This window comes from Schistocerca cancellata, chromosome 1 (assembly GCF_023864275.1).
Source record: "Schistocerca cancellata isolate TAMUIC-IGC-003103 chromosome 1, iqSchCanc2.1, whole genome shotgun sequence".
Taxonomy (NCBI): domain Eukaryota; kingdom Metazoa; phylum Arthropoda; class Insecta; order Orthoptera; family Acrididae; genus Schistocerca; species Schistocerca cancellata.
This window is the reverse complement of record NC_064626.1, coordinates 106,829,638-106,853,674: the sequence shown is the minus strand read 5'-3', so window position 1 is coordinate 106,853,674 and position 24,037 is coordinate 106,829,638. Positions and strand designations below refer to the sequence as shown.

The 24,037-nt window shown below is 43.5% G+C and overlaps 1 protein-coding gene across 1 annotated transcript in view; it reads right to left on the bottom strand.

Annotated features, from left to right (window-relative positions):
- LOC126190796 (odorant receptor Or2-like) overlaps nt 1–23,347 on the bottom strand; it is a 68,696-nt gene extending 45,349 nt beyond the window's left edge. Inside the window, exons 1-3 of the mRNA XM_049931753.1 lie at nt 23,330–23,347; nt 17,551–17,984; nt 1,026–1,125 (exon numbers count right to left, since the gene is read on the bottom strand). Coding sequence (XP_049787710.1) covers nt 1,026–1,125; nt 17,551–17,984; nt 23,330–23,347 — 552 coding nt within the window. The remainder of the gene's footprint in view (nt 1–1,025; nt 1,126–17,550; nt 17,985–23,329) is intronic.
- Between the last annotated feature and the right edge of the window lie 690 nt (nt 23,348–24,037).

Here is a 24,037-nt window from a genome sequence, read left to right as displayed (position 1 = left end):
ACCCTACAGAACTGTTAGATGTAAGACATGCAAAAGGTACTTGATTGTGGAAATAGCCCACTTGTGCTATGAAATAAATAGCCAAACTGATTGAAATGGATCACTTGCGCTGTGCAAAAGTGGGGGAATTTCAAATTTGATTAGAAAATTCATCGAATTATTATGGTAGGGGACCTAAGTGAAGACCGTGAGAAAATTTCAAATACGACGTTACGAGCTGAGCTCACTTGCTGTATGTAATAATGGCAGGACATTCTAATTTTGTGGGGAAAAATGTAACTATGTGACACTATTAGTGTACTTAAAGCTTCAGTCACTATAAACAGATGTGAATCATTACGGTATATTGATAATTTTTACTTATGGAGCGACAGCATGTGAATCATTTTTTATCTCCACCTCTTCGTTTTAGGTTCAAACAAGCTCTCCATTAGCAGTCACCTTCGTTTTATTTTTCCCTTATCATTTTCGAAGTATAAATTCTAATGTTTGATGTGAGAGCTCTAGCTCCACTCGTGATGTGATCTATAGGTACTTATTTGTGTATATGCACAACGGATTTTTAAGGTTTCATTCACAGTCTGAATGAAGTATCACTACACCTGAAAAATTGGAATGTTGTACCCGCATCAGTGTTATTTATATCTGGCAACTGCAATTCTCACACTTTTTCACTGCATCAGCAATTTTCAATAATAACGGTAGTAATAGTAACAATAATAATAATAAATTAATACGTCTACTGGATGGGGGAAGGTCAGGTGAGAAAGGATGACCAAGGATACTTGCGGTATCAGGGAACAATGGCACATAGTCACAAGTTACGTGTGATGACACAAAAAATTATATTCGGATCAAGTCTGTTGAGCGTAAAGGCATGATAAATTGATTGTCTTTTGAGCTACCTTCATAAATGTTTGAGCAAGAAATCTTTCCTTGTTCTGACGAGGCGACGAAGCAGATGAGTGACTCATCAGCAGCATGCTCATAGTAAAAAACTTTTTTTCCTTAGTATGTACACTCACCACGGCGACAGAGACGATGCTGAGGGAGATGCAGATGAGGTTGTAGAACAGGTGCACAAGCGTGGGTCCGCTCATCAGGGACTCCAGTTCCCTCGCTCGGCTGCAACGAAACCATAAGGAGCTGAAGTATCAAGTTCGAACATATATGGTTGAGCTTCAAATAACAGAAATGAGTTTTACTACCTTTCTGTCATATTATTCAAGCTGCATTTTTTAAGTTTACAGGTTTCCGTTTCTAATGAAAACCTTGGTGATTTTGCGAGAACGTAGTAGTGATCACAGAGACTATAAAATAAAATTCATACAAACATAGTATTTACAGGCTACAAACGCTTGCATGTTATGTATGCAGTCATTAACAACGTCGCATATAAGTAACAGTACTTTTTAAGCAAATTTTACTTCTTTATACAAGCAAAGACGTGTATTAGCTTAATATATCGTGACTAGATCGTTAATGCGCCAGCAACAAACCAAATAGTTGTAGTATCTTGGTTTTGCCCGAGGATTACGGAAGGTTTTTGTTGTTTTTTGAAGAAAGCTTCGGAGTTATAAATTAACACAGTCGCAAATGAGACCAGCTGCTGCACCTCAGTTCTCTCTGATTTGGACGAAAATTTCTGTATCAGCATTCCTGCTCATGTTGATAGAAAATGGAAATTCAAAAAAGTAACACATTGTATGAGTATTGAAAAACAGGCTAGAACACATAAGTTGCTACTGGCGGAAAAAAATCGCAACACCAAAAAATGAAATTTTCCGAATACATTTGTCTAGGTAACATATTTAAGTGATTAACATAGCAAGATCACAGGTCAATCTAAGAGCGAGACAAGCCATTGTATAAATGAGATGCTGGTACATTTATAACCACTGACTGTTGAATGCAAGCATGCATTGTGTTGTAGAGGTGCAGCCGCGCGGGATTAGCCGAGCGGTCTCAGGCGCTGCAGTCATGCACTGTGCGGCTGGTCCCGGCGGAGGTTCGAGTCCACCCTCGGGCATGGGTGTGTGTGTTTGTCCTTAGGATAATTTAGGTTAAGTAGTGTGTAAGCTTAGGGACTGATGACCTTAGCAGTTAAGTCCCGTACGATTTCACACACATTTGAACTTTTTTTTTTAACATAGGTGCAGGATGTGTTTCTGTAGTGGAATTTCATGCCTATTGCACTTGGTTTGTCAGTGCAAGTATTGTTCACGCTGTGTATGGATGACGCTGGAGTTCTGATTCAATGATGTCCCATATGTGGTCGATTGGAGGCAGATGTGGTGATCGTGCAGACCGAGGCAATATCTTGACATTCGGCAGAGCATGTTGGTTTAGAACAGCAGTATAAGCGGTATGTGGGCGAGCGCTATCCTGTTGGAAAACATCCCCTGGAGTGCTGTTCATTAATGGCAGCACAACAGGTCGAATTACCAGACTGGCGCACTGTTTTGCAGTTACAGTGCAAGGGATGAGTACGAGAGTCCTCTTGCTGTCATACGAAATCTCACCCGAGCCCGTATCTTTAGGAGTACGTCCAGTGTGTCTAGCCCGCAGAAAGGTTGGTAGAAGGCCCTCAACTGCCTCTTTCTAAGCAAAACACCGCCATTACTGGCACCGACGCAGAACCAGCTTTCATCAGGAAACACGACAGACTTCCACCCTGTTATCCAGTCAGCTCTCGCTTGACACCACTGAAGTCGCAAATGTTGGTGGTATGGGGTCAGTGGAATGTACGCTACGGGGCCTGTGACTCGAAGCTAAACTCGATCTCTAACAGTCATGAGGAGAACACGCCAAGTGCAACATTCCGCTTTCATAGAAACTTTGCTGAGTGGAAGAGGGGTCGAAATAAGCGAACACGAGTCCAAGCTTATCCATATATACTCGACCGTTTGTAAGAAAACTGTAGTCAAATTTATTGAGGTGCTTTATGTGCTGCTCAGTATGTAACTACTTCAGTCGAATCGTTGGCAAAGTGGCTAGCATTGTGGTGCCAACTGCTGCTCAAATTGCTTCTGCAGATGCAGTGCGATTCGCCAGAGCCGTACGTCGAACACGATAGTCTTCCATCTCGGTAGTGCCACGTGGCTGGCGGTAGCCCGGGTTGAAGGGGGGGGGGGCGGGGGGCGTGACTGTACATTCTTGTGACCACTGCTGCCAGCAGTCACGTACAGTGGCTACATTCCTGCCAAATCTTTATGCAATGTCGTAGAAGGAACATCCAGCTTTTCGTAGCCCTGTTACATGACGTCGATGAAACTCGGTGGAGTACTAATAATGGCTTTTTGTTTGTGTATTTAATGTAAACCTAATTATCAGCCTCATAGTGGCGCTACTAGCGCCACTCTTATGAAACTGCCGCGAAACTGGAATAGACGCCATCTTTCAGATGTAGAAACACTGGTACCAACTTTCGATTATGTCGCACCACTCCTTCTTGGTGCAGCGATTTCTTCCTTCAGTGTGTTAGTGCAGTTATCGACAGTAAAATAAAATAAAAATCTTGATTCGTAAGCGCTGTTTTCAGTACGTGATGATCGTGGCGTTTTATAAGTGGGTTCATCATTTAATTAATCACATGCTTCATATTTAGACTGACTGTGGAGTTGATGCAGAGGTGCCGGTATGGTGGACAGATCTAAAACGGGGTCCACTCGGTGTCGTAATGTCAAGTAGAAGCAACTTCAGTAAATAACCAAGATTCGCCAAATCCAAACGCTTATAACAGACTGCGAGCTGTGTGACATTCAGCCAGTAAACCACAAAGGTTCCGCACGCTGAATAAACGTGCGTGCAGGCAGGACCAATTTAAGGCCGAAATGGTTCAAAATGGTTCAGATGGCTCTGAGCACTATGGGACTTAACATCTGAGGTCATCAGTCTCCTAGAACTTAGAACTACTTAAACCTTACTAACCTAAGGACATCACACATCCATGCCCGAGGTATGACTCGAACCTGCGACCGTAGCGGTCGCGATTTAAGGCCGAAGCGACACCAGCTAAGCTGAGAGGGGCGCCGCAGGAAAACTTGTGTACGTCGTGTATCGTAATTAGTAGCGAAAATGAACACGGGTGAAGGCTTGAGATTGTGAAAGCAAAAATGTTTCAGTAAACGTAGGTCTGCAAACAAATCATTTCCGAGATAATTACGAACGTCGAGAACTGCCAGTGACTTCAGTGTGAAACATCGTTCTCATTAGTAAAAAGATATTTGAAATATTAACTTTCTGATTAACTCCCCATCTAAATGAGGTCACATTTCACGAAACAAGAAACATATTAGTACCTCAGCACACTACAAATTGTGAAAGGAATTTTCATAACTCAAGACGATATGGACATACCTTGGGCCAACACTTTCTCCAGAACTATCGCGTACACTGTCAACTTTAGCCACTGAAAGCGAGATCTTGAAGTCAGTAGACTCAGGTTCTATTTTTAAAGATTTTTCTAATTTAAGGGCTGGAAAAATTTCTACATAATCTTTTATCCAAGGGAAAAATTGTCAGCACATATACTGAGAACCTATTAAGAATTGAACATGTCGTCATGAGTAGAATATTTCTATTTGGCATCACACATAAATTTCCTTTTCATTTTCGAACATAAAAGGATTAATTATATTTATAAATTTTCCGTTACTTTCATGGCAAATTTTTTAAAGTTTAATTGTTTTCTAGCGTGGTTTATTCACATGTACCGTACTACCTGTGCAGTTACAATGTGCCTTATGTTTAGTGTGCCAGTATAAGATTAGATGCTTCTCTTTTTAATTTCTATGGAAAAACACGTAAATTATAAATTTAAATATTCCATGATTTATCTAAAACAAGTAACAAAACTTTTATATTTTCGTTTCTTTCCAGTCATGAGGAGAACACGCCAAGTGCCACATTCTGATTTCACAGAAACTTTGCTGAGTGGAAGAGGGGTTGAAATAAGCGAACACGAGTCCCAACTTATCCATATATACTCGACCGTATTTACGAAAACTATAGTCAAATTTGTTGAGGTCCTTCATGTGCTGCTCAGCATGTAACTACTTCAGTCGAAGCGTTGGCAAAGTGGCCAGCATTGCAGATCCTCACTTCTGCGCTTCTTGTTCGAAACTCGATTATTGCTCTTATTTTATTATTATTTTTTTCCTTTAATCTATCTCCCCATGTCTGCAGAAGATTACTACATGAATGTGTTAAACAATTAATGATTAAGAAATATTTCAAACTGTTTAAATTTCTGTTGTGTGGATTGTCAATAATGTTGGTGGTGTTGCGTACTTGCTTCCAAGAAGTTGGTTTCGGTCTGCCAACAAGTCTACCCGTTTATTGCTGCAGCCCGCAAGGAGTGTCTTGTATTCAGCTGGCTTCCTACTTATAAGGGAATCAGTGAAGGAAACACATCATTCTAGAATTAGCTCACAAAGTGAACAGACAGCGATGGACAAAACACCTGTATGCTATAAAATAAACGTATGACACTTATTGTGAAACTCACTTGTAATCATACAGATAATATAACGGCGTATAATCGTATAACGTAATAGGAAACATTCGTGTAACTATCTTTCAGGGACATGGGTAGATAAATGAGACAGAAAAAAATAAAATGAAAACTGTGATCGAATTTTGAACCCGGAGCGCAAAAGTGCGAAGCTGTGACGCCACCAACGGTGTTGGCGCTTAAATTGAACTTAAAGCGTAATAAAAGGAATCTAAATTGCGTCAGAAACCTTGACGATCGTTTTCTCAGAAACAGTCGTATATCTACAGATAAGCCGAGACAAGTGTTAGCTTATTTTGTCCCCTCTTCCACTGAACGAAGTTTCTGGAAAATCGGGTTATGGCACTTGCACTGTCCTTGTCAGTTTAATAGAAAGCGCATAGTTATTGTAGCTAAACTAAGACAATAGATCTAGTTGTTTCTGTTTCTGAGGAAAGGCTTGATGACAAGTGTATGTGTACTTGTACAGGGGAGGGGGGGGGGGGGGCGGGCAGATTACGGCGGAGGAAAGGAGCAGGGCGCACGTGTGTAAATTCAATGGTAATTTTGTACTAGAAGAAAGACCTGGTTTTAGACTGGTCAGACATGGGCTAGTGGAAATGGAGCACGGGAGCAGACGGAACGAAAATGGTCAAGGAAGCAGGCTGTGGCATTTACAGCGGTACCATTCCGGATCTACCTCAAGGGAAAAGCTAAATCTGTATGCCTGGACAGAGATTTGAACCCCACTCGAATGTGAGTCTATGTCTTCACTCCTGCCTTATGTCGCTCCGTGATTTCAGAGAGAGGGACTGGATTAGCCAGCAAGTAGGTCCTCCTCTTTCAATCCACCAATGAAGAAACGTGTAACGTCCCCAGATGGGGAACTTTTTAATTTTACAATAAAGGTACCACATGAGCGGAACAGCCTTCAACTACGATATTTATATTTTACGATTTCCGGATTAAGTTATTTTGAACAAACGAAGTTTCTTACAGACTAACATAGCCGTCTGTGGTAGCAAACGTACGTATCTTTGTACCCTAGCACTAGCGCATGAAATAAACCAGGTGACTGCACAAAATTATTTATTTATTACTGACTAATGTCATGTATCAATAGCTACATCAAAGTCTGTAGCTCTAAAGCTTTAGATCAACAAAGAACACAGCCTGACGCAATGTTTCATATTAAGAAAAAAACTAACAGCGAGACAAGAGGTAAAACTTTAATCAGTTCCCCCGAAGTCCAATAGCATTCACGCAGAACAGGAATCCCTAGCTCCCAATAACGAGGAACAGAAGAAGCTGTAGAATAGGGTGCGCTATGAGCTGATCAGCATGGTCTGGGGCTAGAGCCATGGGTCCCATCCTCGATCCCAGCCGCTGCCAAATATAAATGAAAAACGTCAGCAATGCAGGCCGAAGACTGTCGATATAAGGAATCACCTGTATCTGTCAATGGCCTTGTCAAAGAGCGGGCAGGAGCGCACAAAGATCTAGGACACGCTCTTGCACTTAGAGTTGGAAACTGCTCCTAATGGTGCAAAAATTAGCAATGATCAACGGCTTGGGTGTGCGGAAGGCAATAAGAATCACTGTAGAAAAAATGTTACCACAGGACATGGGACCTGCAGTTGAAAAAAAGTGTCATGAGCTCTCCATTGGCAAAAGGTTCCAGATGAGTTCTGCATTTGGATCTCCGGGAGTGGACTGCAAAGACGGAGCTGACAACGTGAAAAAGATTGAATGACCAACGAAATGGTACGAGCTGAAGCATTGGATGTCAGAAATATGAATGTGGTAGTAAGGCTAGAACATTAAAAAAAGGAAATGCAAAGTTTCAGTTTATATGTGGTGAATTCAGTGAAGTGAAATGGAAAGAAGATAACGATTTCTCGTCGGATGAATGTAGGGTAATGGTGGTAGCAGTATAAAATAAAGAAAGTACGATTCTTTGTGAATAGGAAACTAGGACAAGCAATGAATTGCTCTCAACAGTTCAGTGATAAGATTATTCCCATTAGAATTGACGGCTAACCAAATCAACAACTACAGTTCACGATAACATGTCGATGTCACAAGCAGTGAATGAAGAGATACAGAGAGCGTATGAGGATATGTAAAAAATAACTTAATATGGAATGGGAGATGAAAATCTAATAATCATGGGGGACATGGGGCAAAGTAGTGGGGAAAATGACAGAAGACGGAGTTACAGAACAATATGGGCTCCGTAATAGCAATGGGGAGGACAAAGACCTTGAGTTTTGCAACAAATTTAAGTTGGTAACAGCAAATACACGATCAAGACACAAAAGTGGAAGAAGTTAATTTGAGAGAGGCCTGGAAAAGCATCACACTTAAAGATTCCGAAATCAGTTATTGATTTGTAATGCTTACCCAGGAGAGGGTAACAATGAAGTAGATCATTGGAAGAATCAATGTGGAAATAATTAAGCCACAGAAGTACTGATGAATGATGGGCTGAGACTGAAGTTCTGCAAGGCTGTAGATACTGCGATAATGCATACCACAACTGGCAGTTCAGTTGAAGAGAAGTGAACATCTCTAAAAAGAGCAATGGCAGAATTTGGATACACAAATACAGGGTGAGTCACCTAACATTACCGCTGGATATATTTCGTAAACCACATCAAATACTGACAAATCGATTCCACAGACCGAACGTGAGGAGAGGGGCTAGTGTAATTGGTTAATACAAACCACAAAAAAATGCACGGAAGTATGTTTTTTAACACAAACCCACGTTTTTTTAAATGGAACCCCGTTAGTTTTGTTAGCACATCTGAACATATAAACAAATACGTAATCAGTGCCGTTTGTTGCATTGTAAAATGTTAATTACATCCGGAGATATTGTAACCTAAAGTTGACGCTTGAGTACCACTCCTCCGCTGTTCGATCGTGTGTATCGGAGAGCACCGAATTACGTAGGGATCCAAAGGGAACGGTGATGGACCTTAGGTACAGAAGAGAGTGGAACAGCACATTACGTCCACATGCTTACACCTTTTTATTGGTCTTTTTCACTGACGCACATGTACATTACCATGAGGGGTGAGGTACACGTACACACGTGGTTTCCGTTTTCAATTACGGAGTGGAATAGAGTGTGTCCAGACATGTCAGACCAATAGATGTTCAATGTGGTGGCCATCATTTGCTGCACACAATTGCAATCTCGGGCGTAATGAATGTCGTACACGCCGCAGTACATCTGGTGTAATGTCGCCGCAGGCTGCCACAATACGTTGTTTCATATTCTCTGGGGTTGTAGGCACATCACGGTACACACGATACATGATGGCCACTACATTGAACATCTATTGGCCTGACATGTCGGGACACACTCTATTCCACTCCGTAATTGAAAACGGAAACCACGTGTGTACGTGTACCTCACCCCTCATGGTAATGTACATGTGCGTCAGTGAAAAAGACCAATAAAAAGGTGTAAGCATGTGGACGTAATGTGCTGTTCCGGCCTCTTCTGTATCTAAGGTCCATCACCGTTCCCTTTGGATCTCTACGTAATTCGGTGCTCTCCGATACACACGATCGAACAGCGGAGGAGTGGTACTCAAGCGTCAACTTTAGGCTACAATATCTCCGGATGTAATTAACATTTTACAATGCAACAAACGGCACTGATTACGTATTTATTTATATGTTCAGATGTGCTAACAAAACTAACGTGGTTCCATTTAAAAAAACGTAGGTTGGTGTTAAAAAACATACTTACGTGCATTTTTTTATGGTTTGTATTAAACAATTACACTAGCCCCTCTCCTCACGTTCGGTCTGTGGAATCGATTCGTCAGTATTTGATGTGGTTTACGAAATATATCCAGCGGTAACGTTAGGTGACTGACCCTGTATACCCTACCTGACCAAAACTATCCATACACCCGTATGTAATGCGGAATTTCCCACTAGATGTCACGAGAGGACGGTCCGCCCGTATAAGAGAAGTAAGTGAATAATTTGCTATCAGTAGTGAAGCAATAACAGCAGAATGGACCGGCCTGAAGTGCTCGGTGCCTTCTAACGTGGACTAGTCATTGGATGCCACCTGAGAAGTAAATCCATTTCAGGCTGTCTAAAGCTACCTGTCCAGATTGACTGTCAGTGATGTGATTGTGAAGTGGAGACGCGAAGGAACCATCACAACTAAACCAAGACCAGGCAGACATCGCCTTCTGACGGGCGGGGACCATAAAGTATTACATGGAACGAAATCAGCTGGAGGAATCACTCGTGAGTTCCATCTTCTGTTTACCATGAATCTGGATCTATTACATTAATAAAATGCTTCCTAAACTGAGAACGTAGTATTTACGCCTTGCTGGCAGTCGATAACATTACATATTTGTTTCACACTTATTTATGTTCCCGTTTTTTGGCTATAAGTTATATCTCTGCGTTTGACTTTTATGTTCGGTCTTTGACGTGTGCAGAACTGTGTAAGTGGTGAATAAAATGTGTGGGTTTCTACGGACCAAGAGACTCAAAATTACGTGGGAAAAATTAGTTTCATATCTGCCAGTATGTGTAGAACACTAAACGGCAGTAAATTATCACGTGCAAAAGTATTTAGTAGTAGCGTTGAAATAACTCAGTTTTACATGGGTTACAAAGCACCCAATGTTTTGAGAATTCAGAAGGGAACGGTCGACGGGAAATGGAAACGATGTGGCATGAGTATTTTCTGCAGCTGGCTGTCGGTGTGAGAGTGTCCAAGGCAACACGCAAATATATCGAGCAAGAAAGCTTCTAGATGTTCCTGCAGGATTACTGTACCGGGTTAGCGAGTACTGGGATCTCTCACTCTGTAACAGGTAGCTTGTGAATATTTTTAGGACTGTAAACATTCCAAAGGAAAAAAGGAATTGTTAAAATCCAAACAGGGGAATAACGAGGATGTGAACCAAGGATGGCGTCTTTGAAGTTTCACAGAAAAGGAGAGCTTGTTCACTAATCCAAGAAGATTGTTAGTGTGATGTCGCCAGTCATACGACCACGCCGCCACCTGAGAGAATGATCCAACGGATGCGATTCTTTCGATAAACGAAACAGAAGAACGGCTGTTTTAGCCAAAGAGTGCACAGCCAGTCGCAGTACTTATACTCGCCGCGAGGCATGTGCATGTGCATGTGCATGTGCAGCAGGAGAGTAGTGCAGTTGTGCCAGTCTACAGTTCGTAGCCGAAATCAGTGGTCAGCCAGCGCCGATGCCAGTCATCGTCTGCAGCTCAGCCATTGCTGCCATCAAGTCTTTGTAGCTCAGTTCCAAGTTAGTCTTCAAATTCACCGGATTCGACATTCAAGATTACGAGAGATTAATTCGTCACTGCAAGATCTGTTACTTGCAAATTACGCCATTCTACAGACACTTAGTCTAGTCGCGTCTTCTATAATTGTCAGCCAACTGATCATAAATACTTTCTCATTTTGTACTCCTGCTAATTAATTGCGTTATCCTGTTGTAGCTACCAAGCAGTCTTGGCATAGTAGAACCCACGTTTCCACCTCCTTGGCCACCTCATATTTGCCACCTCACGTTGATGGACCCGGTTATGGGGGAAGATCAAGAGCCATCAGTTACTAACATATCTGAGACAGTGAATCGAATGGTTTCATGCTAAAGAGTGGGAAGTAGGTGGTCACTCAGAGAGGCTGAAAAAGTGTCGGTGGAGGAGAGTGGGAGTTGGACTAGGGGCGAAAGGTGACAGTGGTTAAGTGTGGGCGCGGGTAAAGAGAAAATGAGGATGCTGGAGAAGCGGTGGATGAATTCAGGCTTGGGCAGAGAACAGTCGTCTGACCGACAGAAAGGTAAAATACTGAACCATTTAACCTGTATTAGAGGTGTTGGCTGAGTGGGCAATTCTGAGGCACTCTAGCGTAATGTCGGGCGTAGCACTAGAGAATTCAGTAGCAGAGTTTTTGATCTGAGACTGAACTGGGATGCGTTACAATTGGGGCGGCGTATGAGTGGCGGAAACTTGATTGTTCTAGTGGATGGGAATCATATGCTAAAGAAAACATAGGTTATTTTGTAGTTGAGTCACTATTCATGTGTTTCCTTCGCTACCGTTTGGTTCCCTTAAGTGTTTTTTTGTGTTTTATTGTGACCGAACTTGCCTCTTGATCATGTCCCTGTATTTCTCCGGTCCAATAAATGAGCCACAGTCAGAAGGCCTTAGTAAGTTTCTTACGTTAATAGCCTTAGTCTCAAGGTGTTTAGAAAGTAATGTGAGACTGACAACTGCAATATACACCGTCCAGTCACTTCAAAGTGACCACCGCCTATATTCGAAGTCAACCTGCAGTAACCACTCACAGAGGGCAGCTGGCAGCATTGGCCGTGGGGGGTATATAGAGGGTGTCGGGGGGAAGGCGGAAAACTGCACAGTTATTATCGTAATGTGGGCACAGAGAAAGGGAATGATCATTGGCTTTTTCGGCCAGGGATGGAAGCACTTCCGAAATGGGTAAGTCTGTAAATTTTTCGCGTGCCGCCGTGGTTAATGTACACCGCGCAGGGGAAAATGGCGCTGTTCAAAACCAACGCCAAGGCAACTGCGGTATACCACACGCAATAAATGGCAGGTGTGTTGAGATGTGTACACGCGAATAGACGCGCAACTGTTGAGCGACGGACCACCCAGATGAAGCAAGGGGCTACCGACTGCCTCCTCAACCACTGTGCGGCGGACGTTGCTGCGTACGGTTCTGAGCGGCGGGCGCCCGGTTCGTGTCCCCGTGCCGACTTCCGTTCGTCGTTGACGAAGGCTGGAATTTGCACGCCAAAACGTCCACTGAGTGGTGACAGGTGGCCTTCTCAGATGAATGCACCATGAAGCGTATCAGACAGGCGGCCGCCGGCGTGTGTGACGTGAAACGGCGGAAAGCAAACACCCTGCAACCAGGAGGGAGCGTTATGTTCAGGGTGAACACGTCATTCTGGAAGGCGGAGTGGATCAACAAAAGTACGCATCTATCCTTGGGGACCATGTCCACCCTGCACGCAGATTTTTTTTTTTTTTTCGGTACGATGGCGTCTCATGGCGTCTCCCAGCAGGACAATGCAAGTGTCACACAGCTTGCAGTGTACGTGGGTAGTTCGAAGAGCAATTCACCATTCTCCTCTGGCCACAAAACTCGTCGGATTTAAATCCAGTCGAGAACCTGAGGGACCACATCGATCAACTACATCTACATCTACATATAGAGGGTGTTACAAAAAGGTACGGCCAAACTTTCAGGAAACGTTCCACACACACAAAGAAAGAAAATATGTTATGTGGACATGTGTCCGGAAACGCTTACTTTCCATGTTAGAGCTCATTTTATTACTTCTCTTCAAATCACATTAATCATGGAATGGAAACACACAGCAACAGAACGTACCAGCGTGACTTCAAACACTTTTTTACAGGAAATGTTCAAAATGTCCTCCGTTAGCGAGGATACATGCATCTACCCTCCGTCGCATGGAATCCCTCATGCGCTGATGTAGCCCTGGAGAATGACGTATTGTATCACAGCCGGCCACAATACGAGCACGAAGAGTCTCTACATTTGGTACCGGGTTGCGTAGACAAGAGCTTTCAAATGCCCCCATAAATGAAAGTCAGAGGGTTGATCTCAGGAGAGCGTGGAGGCCATGGAATTGGTCCGCCTCTACGAATCCATCGCTCACCGAATCTGTTGTTGGGAAGCGTACGAACACTTCGACTGAAATGTGCAGGAGCTCCATCGTGCATGAACCACATGTTGTGTCGTACTTGTAAAGGCACATGTCCTAGCAGCACAGATAGAGTATCCCGTATGAAATCGTGATATCGTGCTCCATTGAGCGTAGCTGGAAGAACATGGGGCCCCATCGAGACATCACCAACAATGCCTGCCCAAACGTTCACAGAAAATCTGTGTTGATGACGTGGTGGCACAATTGCGTGCGGTTTCTCGTCAGCCCACACATGTTGATTCTGAAAATTGACAATTTTATCACGTTGGAATGAAGCCTCATCCGTAAAGAGAACATTTGCACTGAAATGAGGATTGACATATTGTTGGATGAACCATGTGCAGAAGTGTACCCGTGGAGGCCAATCAGCTGCTGATAGTGCCTACACACGCTGTACGGAAACAACTGGCTCTCCCGTACCACTCTCCATACAGTGACGTGGTCAACGTTACCTTGTACAGCAGCATCTTCTCTGACGCTGACAATAGGGTTATCGTCAACTGCACGAAGAATTGCCTCGTCCATTGTAGGTGTCCTCGTCGTTCTACTTCTTCCCCAGTCGCGAGTCATAGGCTGGAATGTTCCGTGCTCCCTAAGACGCCGATCAATTGCTTCGAACGTCTTCCTGTCGGGACACATTCGTTCTTGAAACCTGTCTCGATAAAAATGTACCGCGCCACGGCTATTGCCCCGTGCTAATCCAAACATCAAATGGGCATCTGCCAACTCCGCATTTGTAAACATTGCACTGACTGCAAAACCACGTTTGTGATGAACACTAACCTGTTGATGCTACGTGCTGATGTGCTTGATGCTAGTACTGTAGAGCAATGAGTCCCATGTCAACACAAGCACCAAAGTCAACATTACCTTCCTTCAATTGGTCCAACTGGCGGTGAATCGAGGAAGTACAGTACACTGACGAAACTAAAATGAGCTCTAACATGGAAATTAAGCGTTTCCGGACACATGTCCACATAACATCTTCTCTTTCTTTGTGTGTGAGGAATGTTTCCTGAAAGTTTGGCCGTACCTTTTTGTAACACCCTGTATACTCTGCTAGCCACCAAGCAGTGTGTGGCAGAGGGCACAATTCGCGCCAATGTCATAATTTCCCCCCTCTGTTCCACTCGCGGATCGCGTGAGGGAAAATCGACTGTCTGAACGCCTCAGTACGAGATCTAGTTTCCCTTATCTTTGAATGGTGATCATTGCGTGATTTGAAACTTGGTGGCAATAATATATGCTCTACATCCTCGGTGAAGATCGAATTTCAGAATTTAGTGAGCAGCCCCTTCCGTTTAGTGTGCTGTCTATCTGCAAGTGTGTCCCACTTCAAATTTTCTATGAGATTTGTAATGCTCCCGTGGAAAAAAAGACTGGACGAACTAACGTACTGTAAGTTATTTCCTTTGTTCAAGGACTGCATCGCTTCGGGATTCTACCAATGAACCGCAATCTAGAGTTTGCCTTACCCGTTACTTGCGTAATTTGATCATTCCATTTTAGATCATTTCGAATAGTCACACCCAGATACTTGAAGGATGTTACCGCTTCCAAAGACTGGGCATTTATTTTATACTCGTACATTAATGGGGATTTTCGCCTTGTTATACGCAGTAGGTTACACTTACTAATACTGAGATATAACTGCCAGTTATTACACCACGCATTTATTTTCTGCAAAACCTCACTGATTTGTTCACAACTTTAGTGTGATACTACTTTCCTGTAGACTACAGCATCATCAGCAAACAGTCTAATGCCGCTGTCAATACCATCAACCAGATCTTTTATGTAAATGATAAAAAGCAGTGGACCGATTACGCTGCCCTGGGGCACACCTGAAGTTACACTTGCTTCTGTTGAAGTCACCCCGTTCAGGACGACATATTGCTCGGTCTGTTCGTGCCTTGTATGTGGAGAAGGGTCACGGGAATGAGGCCTGCCTGTCTCCATATCCTTTATGGTACCTTCTAGAAGTTCACTCTCATCCTACACGTCTCGCGGCAGCCCGCGATGCAATGGTCTGCGAGTCTTTTGACACGTGGTTACATTAATGTGACTGGACAATGTACAATCTGTGAGCTACGGAGAGAGCCAAACAGCTGTAGAATGATCTGCTAATTTAGTTATTGTGATAGGTGATAGGTGATTGTTGAGAAATAATACAAGAAGGGACGGACAAAAAATATTGTTGTTGTTGTGGTCTGCAGTCCTGAGACTGGTTTGATGCAGCTCTCCATGCTACTCTATCCTGTGCAAGCTTCTTCGTCTCCCAGTACTTACTGCAACCTACATCCTTCTGAATCTGCTTAGTGTATTCATCTCTTGGTCTCCCTATAAGATTTTTACCCTCCATGCTGCCCTCCAATGCTAAGTTTGTGATCCCTTGATGCCTCAGAACATGTCCTACCAACCGGTCCCTTCTTCTTGTCAAGTTGTGCCACAAACTCCTCCCCAATTCTGTTCAATACCTCCTCATTAGTTATGTGATCTACCCATCTAATCTTCAACATTCTTCTGTAGCGCCACATTTCGAAAGCTTCTATTCTCTTCTTGTCCAAACTATTTATCGTCCATGTTTCACTTCCATACATGGCTACACTCCATACAGACACTTTCAAAAACAATTTCTTGACACTTAAATCTATACTCGATGTTAACAAATTTCTCTTCTTCAGAAATTCTGTCCTTGCCATTGCCAGTCTACATTTTATATCCTCTCCGACCATCATCAGTTATTTTGCTCCCGAAATAGCAAGTCTCCTCTACTACTTTAAGTGTCTCATTTCCTAATCCAATTCCCTCAGCATCACCCGTCTTACTTCGACTACTTTCCATTATGCTCGTTTTGCTTTCGTTGATGTTCATCTTATATCCTCCTTTCAAGACACTGTCCATTCCGTTCAACTGCTCTTCCAGGTCCTTTGCTGTCTCTGACAGAATTACAATGTCATCGGCGAACCTCAAAGTTTTTATTTCTTCTCCATAGATTTTAATACCTACTCCGAATTTTCCTTTTGTTTCCTTTACTGCTTGTTCAGTATACAGATTCAATTACATCGGAGAGAGGCTACAACCCTGTCTCACTCCCTTCCCAACCACTGCTTCCCTTTCATCCCCCTCGACTCTTATAACTACCACCTGGTTTCTGTACAAATTGTAAATAGCCTTTCGCTCCCTGTATTTTACCCCTGGCACCTTTAGAATTTGAAAGAGAGTATTCCAATCAACATTGTCAAAAGCTTTCTCTAAGTCTACAAATGCTAGAAACGTAGGTTTGCCTCTCCTTAATCTTTCTTCTAAGATGAGTCGTAAGGTCAGTATTGCCTCACGTGTTGCAACATTTCTACGGAATGCAAACTGATCTTCCCCGAGGTCAGATTCTACCAGTTTTTCCATTCGTCTGTAAAGAATTCGCGTTATTATTTTGCAGCTGTGGCTTATTAAACTGATTGTTCGGTAATTTTCACATCTGTCAACACCTGATTTCTTTGGGATTGGAATTATTGTATTCTTCTTGAAGTCTGAGTGTATTTCGCCTGTCTCATACATCTTGATCACCAGATGGTAGAGTTTTGTCAGGACTGGCTCTCCCAAGGCCGTCTGTAGCTCTAATGGAGTGTTGGCTAGTCCCGGGGCCTTGTTTCGACTCAGGTCTTTCAGGGCTCTGTCAAACTCTTCACGCAGTATCGTATCTCCCATTTCATCTACATAGTGTTCCATTTCCATAATATTGTCCTCAAGCAAATCGTCCTTGTGTAGACCCTCTATATGCTCCTTCCACCTTTCTGCTTTCCCTTCTTTGCTTAGAACTGGGTTTCCATCTGAGCTCTTGATATACATACACGTGGTTCTCTTTTCTCCGAAGGTCTCTTTAATTTTTCTGTAGGCAATATCTATCTTACCCCTAGTGAGATAAGCCTCTGCATCCTTATATTTGTCCTCTAGCCATCCCTGCTTAGCCATTTTGCACTTCCTGTCGATCTCATTTTTGAGACGTTTGTATTCCTTTTTGCCTGCTTCATTTACTGCATTTTTATATTTTCTCCTTTCATCAATTAAGTTCAATATTTTTTCTGTTACCCAAGGATTTCTACTATCCCTCCACTTTTTACCTACTGGATCCTCTGCTGCCTTCACTACGTCCTCCCTCACAGCTACGCATTGTTCTTCTACTGTAATTCTTTCCCCCATTCTTGTCAATCGTTCCCTAATGCTCTCCCTGAAACTCTGTACAACCTCTGGTTTACACAGTGATTTGCGTGCAGTACACTTACCTTATGATATGCTGGTGGTGTTTTATATTATCCACTAACTGAACGTACGTGTCGTCCACGGAACTGGAATTACTGTTGAGGCGCTTGTCATTCGAGTAGGGATAGCGATCATTTGTATGATAGCATTTTTCGTCCTTCGGGCGTTCGGTGCCTTTTATGGAGACGAGGTTGTCGTTGAGAACCTCCAGTTCGGCGGCGATGTTGAGCATCAGCGTCAGCAGCGAGGCGTCCAGCAGGACCATGCCCTCGGCCGCGACGAACAGGCACGAGGCCTGCATGACGTACAGCAGCTCGTAGTGCGGGGACAGCGAGACGTCGGCCCCGGGCGCGCACAGCGGCATCGGCAGCTCCCAGACGGCGGCCGCGTCGCCGCTGAGCAGCGCCGACGCGGCGGGCACCGCCACCCACACCAGCACCGCGAACCGCGACACGCTCTGCAAACCAACGGGGCCTCAGGTAGCACCGGCTCTAGGTGTAGGGTGCTGGCCGTGTGTGTTCTACCGGTGAAGTAATTCTTGGTAGCCTTTTCGGGTTTACTGTCGAATCACAAAATACAAGGTGATTCAAAAAGAATACCACAACTTTAGGAATTTTAAACTCTGCAACGACAAAAGGCAGAGCTAAGCACTATCTGTCGGCGAATTAAGGGAGCTATAAAGTTTCATTTAGTTGTACATTTGTTCGCTTGAGGCGCTGTTGACTAGGCGTCAGCGTCAGTTGATGCTAAGATGGCGACCGCTCAACAGAAAGCTTTTTGTGTTATTGAGTACGGCAGAAGTGAATCGACGACAGTTGTTCAGCGTGCATTTCGAACGAAGTATGGTGTTAAACCTCCTGATAGGTGGTGTATTAAACGTTGGTATAAACAGTTTACAGAGAATGGGTGTTTGTGCAAAGGAAAAAGTTCTGGACGGCCGAGCACGAGTGATGAAAATGTAGCACGCATCCAGCAAGCATTTGTTCGCAGCCCAGGAAAATCGACTCGCAGAGCTAGCAGAGAGCTGCAAATTCCACAATCAACTGTATGGAGAGTCCTACGAAAAAGGTTAGTTATGAAACCTGAACGTCAACTACCCGAGGCGATGGATCGGCCGCCAGGCAGCCCTGACAGAGCTCTTCATCACTGGCCTCCAAGAAGCCCTGATCTTACCCCCTGCGATTTTTTCTTATGGGGGTATGTTAAGGATATGGTGTTTCGGCCACCTCTCCCAGCCACCATTGATGATTTGAAACGAGAAATAACAGCAGCTATCCAAACTGTTACGCCTGATATGCTACAGAGAGTGTGGAACGAGTTGGAGTATCGGGTTGATATTGCTCGAGTGTCTGGAGGGGGCCATATTGAACATCTCTGAACTTGTTTTTGAGTGAAAAAAAACCTTTTTAAATACTCTTTGTAATGATGAATAACAGAAGGTTATATTATGTTTCTTTCATTAAATACATATTTTTAAAGTTGTGGTATTCTTTTTGAATCACCCTGTAAAACAATGGAAACTCCAGGTAGGAGTACACTATGTGATCAAAGGTATCCGAACACCTGGCTGAAAATGACTTACAAGTTCGCGGCGCCCTCCGTCGGTAATGCTGGAATTCAATATGGTGTTGGCCCACCATCAGCCTTGACGACAGCTTCCACTCTCGCAGGCATACATTAGAATCCCTCTAATCCGACCTTGGACGGTCCGTCACTCCGGTTAGTCCGACCATGCTGAGGATCGCGAGCCTCTGCCGACTTGTCACTGACTGGACGCCTGTCGGGCCGTTGTTGCGGTGTCTATCGCTGTGCATATTGTTATACGGTACGTTATTGCGCACTTTTATCCTTTGTTGGGATTAAAAAACTTCGTTGTTTGCTTTATTCCGTGTTCTCTACCATACATATTACTGTAGATTCACTGTGCGTACAGTTGTCTGTTTTTCAACTTGTTTGGATTCGAACGTAAACACGTAACTCTTTCACTAAATGAAAAATTAGCAGTGCTACAAAGACTGGACGAAGGAGATTCGCTCCAAAAAATTGCAAAGAAACTGAATGTAGGTGTTACGACAGTTAAGGATTGGAGGAAGAATCGGAAAGACATTGACTCCTATACAGTTACGATTGGTGGTGAAAACGCTCTGAAGAATCGCAAAACATTAAAAAAGCCTAAACTTGAACTGCTTGATAACGCATTGTGGATGTGGTTTTGTCAAGAGAGAAGGAAAGGAACTCCAATATCCGGGCCAATTCTCAAACAAAAAGGGATAGTTTTGCACGAAAAACTGGAAGTCGAAAGTACATTTGCTGCCAGTGAAGGCTAGATTGATCCTTGAAAAACTCGTCAAAAATGTATCCCTGACTTTTTTTCCAAGTAATTTGTTTTCGTTTCTACTGTGAAAACAATGCACACAGTATAATCATTTTTTATTTTATACATACAGTAGTTTATTTCTTTGTAAAATATTTCTTTTTTATATACAGTGCTATAAACATTTTTTAGTTTACAGTATATATCGTTGATACGTTATTATGTACAGTACAGTACTGTAATTTGTTTGTCGTTTTCCCTTTTAAAACCAATACATATTATAGTGTGTGTAGACGTTTTTTAGTTAATATACTATTTAACACTGTGTAAAAAACATCTTTTTATATTACTGTAGACATCCTTTAGTTCTTAAATCGTTTAATTTTTGTACTAAATGTCTTTTTATATTTTTTGCAATAAATATTAGATTTTTCGGATAATCCGACCTTTTTTTCATTCCGACCATGGTCCCGGTCCCGAAGGTGACGGATTAGAGGCGTTCTACTGTACGTTCAGTCAGGTGCTAGAAGGCTTTCCCCCGTGAATGGCAGCCCATTCTTCACGGAATGCTGCACTGAGAGGTATCGATGTCGGTCGGTGAGGCCTGGCACGAGGTCGGCGTTCCAAAACATCCCAAAGGTCTATAGATTCAGGTCAGGACTCTGTGCAGGCCAGTCCATTACAAGGATGTTATTTTCGTGTAACCACTCTGCCATAGCCCGTGCATTATGAAAAGGTGCTCGAACGTGTTGAATGATGCAATCGCCATCCCCGAATTGCTCTTCAACAGTGGGAAGCAAGAAGGTGCTTAAAACATCAATGTAGGCCTGTGCTGTGACAGTGCCACGCAAAACAACAAGGGGTGCTGGCCCCCTCCATGAAAAACACGATCACACCATAACACCACCGCCTCAGAATTTTACTGTTGGCACTGCACACGCTGGTAGATGACCATCACCGGGCGTTCGCCATACCCACACCCTGCCATCGGATCGCCAAATTGTGTACCGTGATTCGTTACTCCATACGTTTTTCCACTGTTCAATCATCCATTGTTAACGCTCCTTACACCAAGCGAGGCCTCGTTTGGCATTTACCGGCGTGATGTGTGGTTTATCAGCAGCAGCTCGACAATGAAATCCAAATTTTCTCATCTCCCGCCTAACTGTCATTGTACTTGCGGTGGATCCTGATTCAGTTTGAAATTACTGTGTGATGATCTGGATAGATGTCTGCCTATTACACATTACGACCCTCTTCAGCAGTCGGCAATTTCTGTCAGTCAACAGACGACGTCGTCTTGTACGCTTTTGTGCTGCACGTTTCCATTTCCCTATCACATCGGAAACAGTTGACCATGGATGTTTAGGAGTGTGGAAATCTCGTGTGCAGACGTATGATACGAGTGACACCCAATCACCTGACTACGTTCGAAATCCGTGACTTCCGCGGAGCGCCCTATTCTGCTCTCTCACGATGCCTAATGACTACTTAGGTCGCCAATATGGAGTACCTGGCAGTAGGTGGCAGCCCAATAGACCTAATATGAAAAACGTATGTTTTTTTGGGCTGTCCGGATACTTTTGATCACACAGTGTTTCAATAATGTAGGAAAAGGCATATTGCTACTTACCGCAAAGAAGAGACGTTAACTTGCAGTCAGGCACAATTAAGACTTTTACATAAAGCTTTCGGCCAAAGCTTTCATCAGAAAAAGAGAAAAACACACCATTCGTACACACAAGAAAGCACACCTCATGCACGCATAACCGCCAACTCCAGCATCTCGGGTCGGTTTTCCCATGTGCTTGCTTGTGTTTGCGAATGGTGGGTGTTTCTCTTTTGCTGGTGAGGGCTGTGGCCGAAAGCTTAATGTTAGTGTCTTTCACTTGTGCCTGTCTGCACCTTAACGTGTCAGCTCTACGCTAAGTAGCAGTCTGTCCTTTTCTACATTGTTGAATCATAAAATCAACTTGACTGCATATTTCGACGTTCCACCTCTCCGCCATCTTGAGGAAAGAGGCCGCTGCTGCTGTTATTGAGTCCCGCTGAAAGCCGTTGCTAAGGCTGAAGTTGTCGGACTATATAGGGGCCCGGTTTTCGGTCACACCGATTCTCTTCGTCTCCAGTTTAATCTGGCTGTTAAAACCCCTCAAAATAAATGGTTTCTGAAATATTGATTTTATGTTTTTTTTATTGCTATCACTTCCGCATCAAAGATATATCGCATTCTAAGACATTCCCCAAACATTCGGACCGGTTACACCAAAGAACATCGTGTTTCAGAGCTAGCTAATACACGTTTCCACGTCCTGCTAAGAGGAAAACCCTTCTTTCTATTAATGAACTTGTTACATAGCGGGCCCTAGTAGACTAGTATGCAGTACGAGACTAAAATAAATAAACGAAAAAAGAATTTTCAACAAACATAATTCTAATGGCCTCCTTATCATCACTGTTGATAAGGAGGCAATTGGAATGACGTTTGTGGAAAATTCTTACGGGACGTATCGGCAACTACCAGGGCCTCATCAAATTCCTCTTCTTTAAACAAAGCGAGTGATGTGGTGTAGCAGTTAGAACACTGTGCTCGTCCAGTTTTACGTTTTCCGTGACTTCTCTAAATCCTTACTGCCTTTGAAATGCCATGGTCGACTTTTTCCCCCACCCTTTCATAGTCCGCACTTGTGCTCCCTCTCTAATGATTGCACTGTCGACAGGGCGTTAAATTCTAATCTTCCATCCTTCGTTTTCGGTTTAAACAATGTACCGCTTTCGCCGATTTTTCATACTTTTATAGCTTCTTGCGACGACGACGTTCCATGCATCTGTCCTGAACTGTGTGAATCGATCGGCCAGTATAAGCCTTCCCACATTGACACGGATATATGCCAGGCTTCCTAATTCACAAATCATATTTGATAGAGTCGAATAGAACCCTAATGTTGACAAATGGACGCTACACACTCTGTCAAATCTCCTTAACGTTCTTCCAGTCTCAGACGGTATGCCCCGAGCATAAGGTACAAATGGCACAGAGCTATGCTTCTCTTCATGCACTTCCGGGGATAGTCCAAACTCCGTAGCGTGGCGAACCTGCTTCTCGGAATACCCACTTTCACTGAACTCATGTTCCAAATGTGTAAGTTCCTGTGTTAGACAACCCTTGTTGTAAATAGCGTATGCTCCGCGTAAGAATCCTAAGGACGCCACTGCGGTGGTACGTCGATGGCAACACTTTGCATACAGGTATCGATAGGTATGCGTTGGTTTTCAATAGACACAATGGCCCAGAGAGCCATCATGATTTTTATAAACCATTGTCTTCTACAATGGAAGCTTCTCATCACTTTCAGCCTCCACAGTATAATTTATTTCTTGGATGAAGACAGCTGAAGTGGTCCAAAAATCGGTTAAAAGCTTCACCTCCCGTTCTGCCAAGATTATATTGTCCCCACATAATTAGTAATTTAAGTGTGTCTACTTACAACCTGTTCTTCTCTCATTTTTTAGCAAAATTCGGTCGATTTGTTGAAAAATGTTCAAATGTGTGTGAAATCGTATGGGTCTTAACTGCTAAGGTCATCAGTCCCTAAGTTTACACACTACTTAAACTAAATTATCCTAAGGACAAACACAGACACCCATGCCCGAGGGAGGACTCGAACCTCCGCCGGGACCAGCCGCACAGTCCATGACTGCAGCGCCTGAGACTGCTCGGCTAATCCCGCGCGGCTCGGTCGATTTGGGTGGTTGATAGATTTGGGGGAGGGGACCAAACAGTGAGGTCATCGATCCCATCGTATTAGGTAAAGTTGGGGAAAAAAATCGAACGTGTGCTTTCGTAGGAACCATCCTGGCATTTACCAAAGCGATTTAGGGGAAAACACGGAAAACTTCAATCAGAGTGGCCGGACGCGGGTTTGAACCGCCGTCCCCCCGAATGCGAGTCCAGAGTGTTAACCACTGCGCCGCCTCGTTCGATTCGGTCGATGTCATTCGACAGCTGAAATCTCTGCGGCTGGATCCTTTGAATATACTTGACAGGAGCCTCTGAGAGATTCCTTGAGTTTGATTAGTGAAAAACTGAATGAGGACTTGATAAAGTTTTTTCGTCATACGTTGACCACACATTTTCCATTTAATGGCAATATTTCTGAACTGATTTGCGAAGTCACTATAGGTAGCCCTTTTGT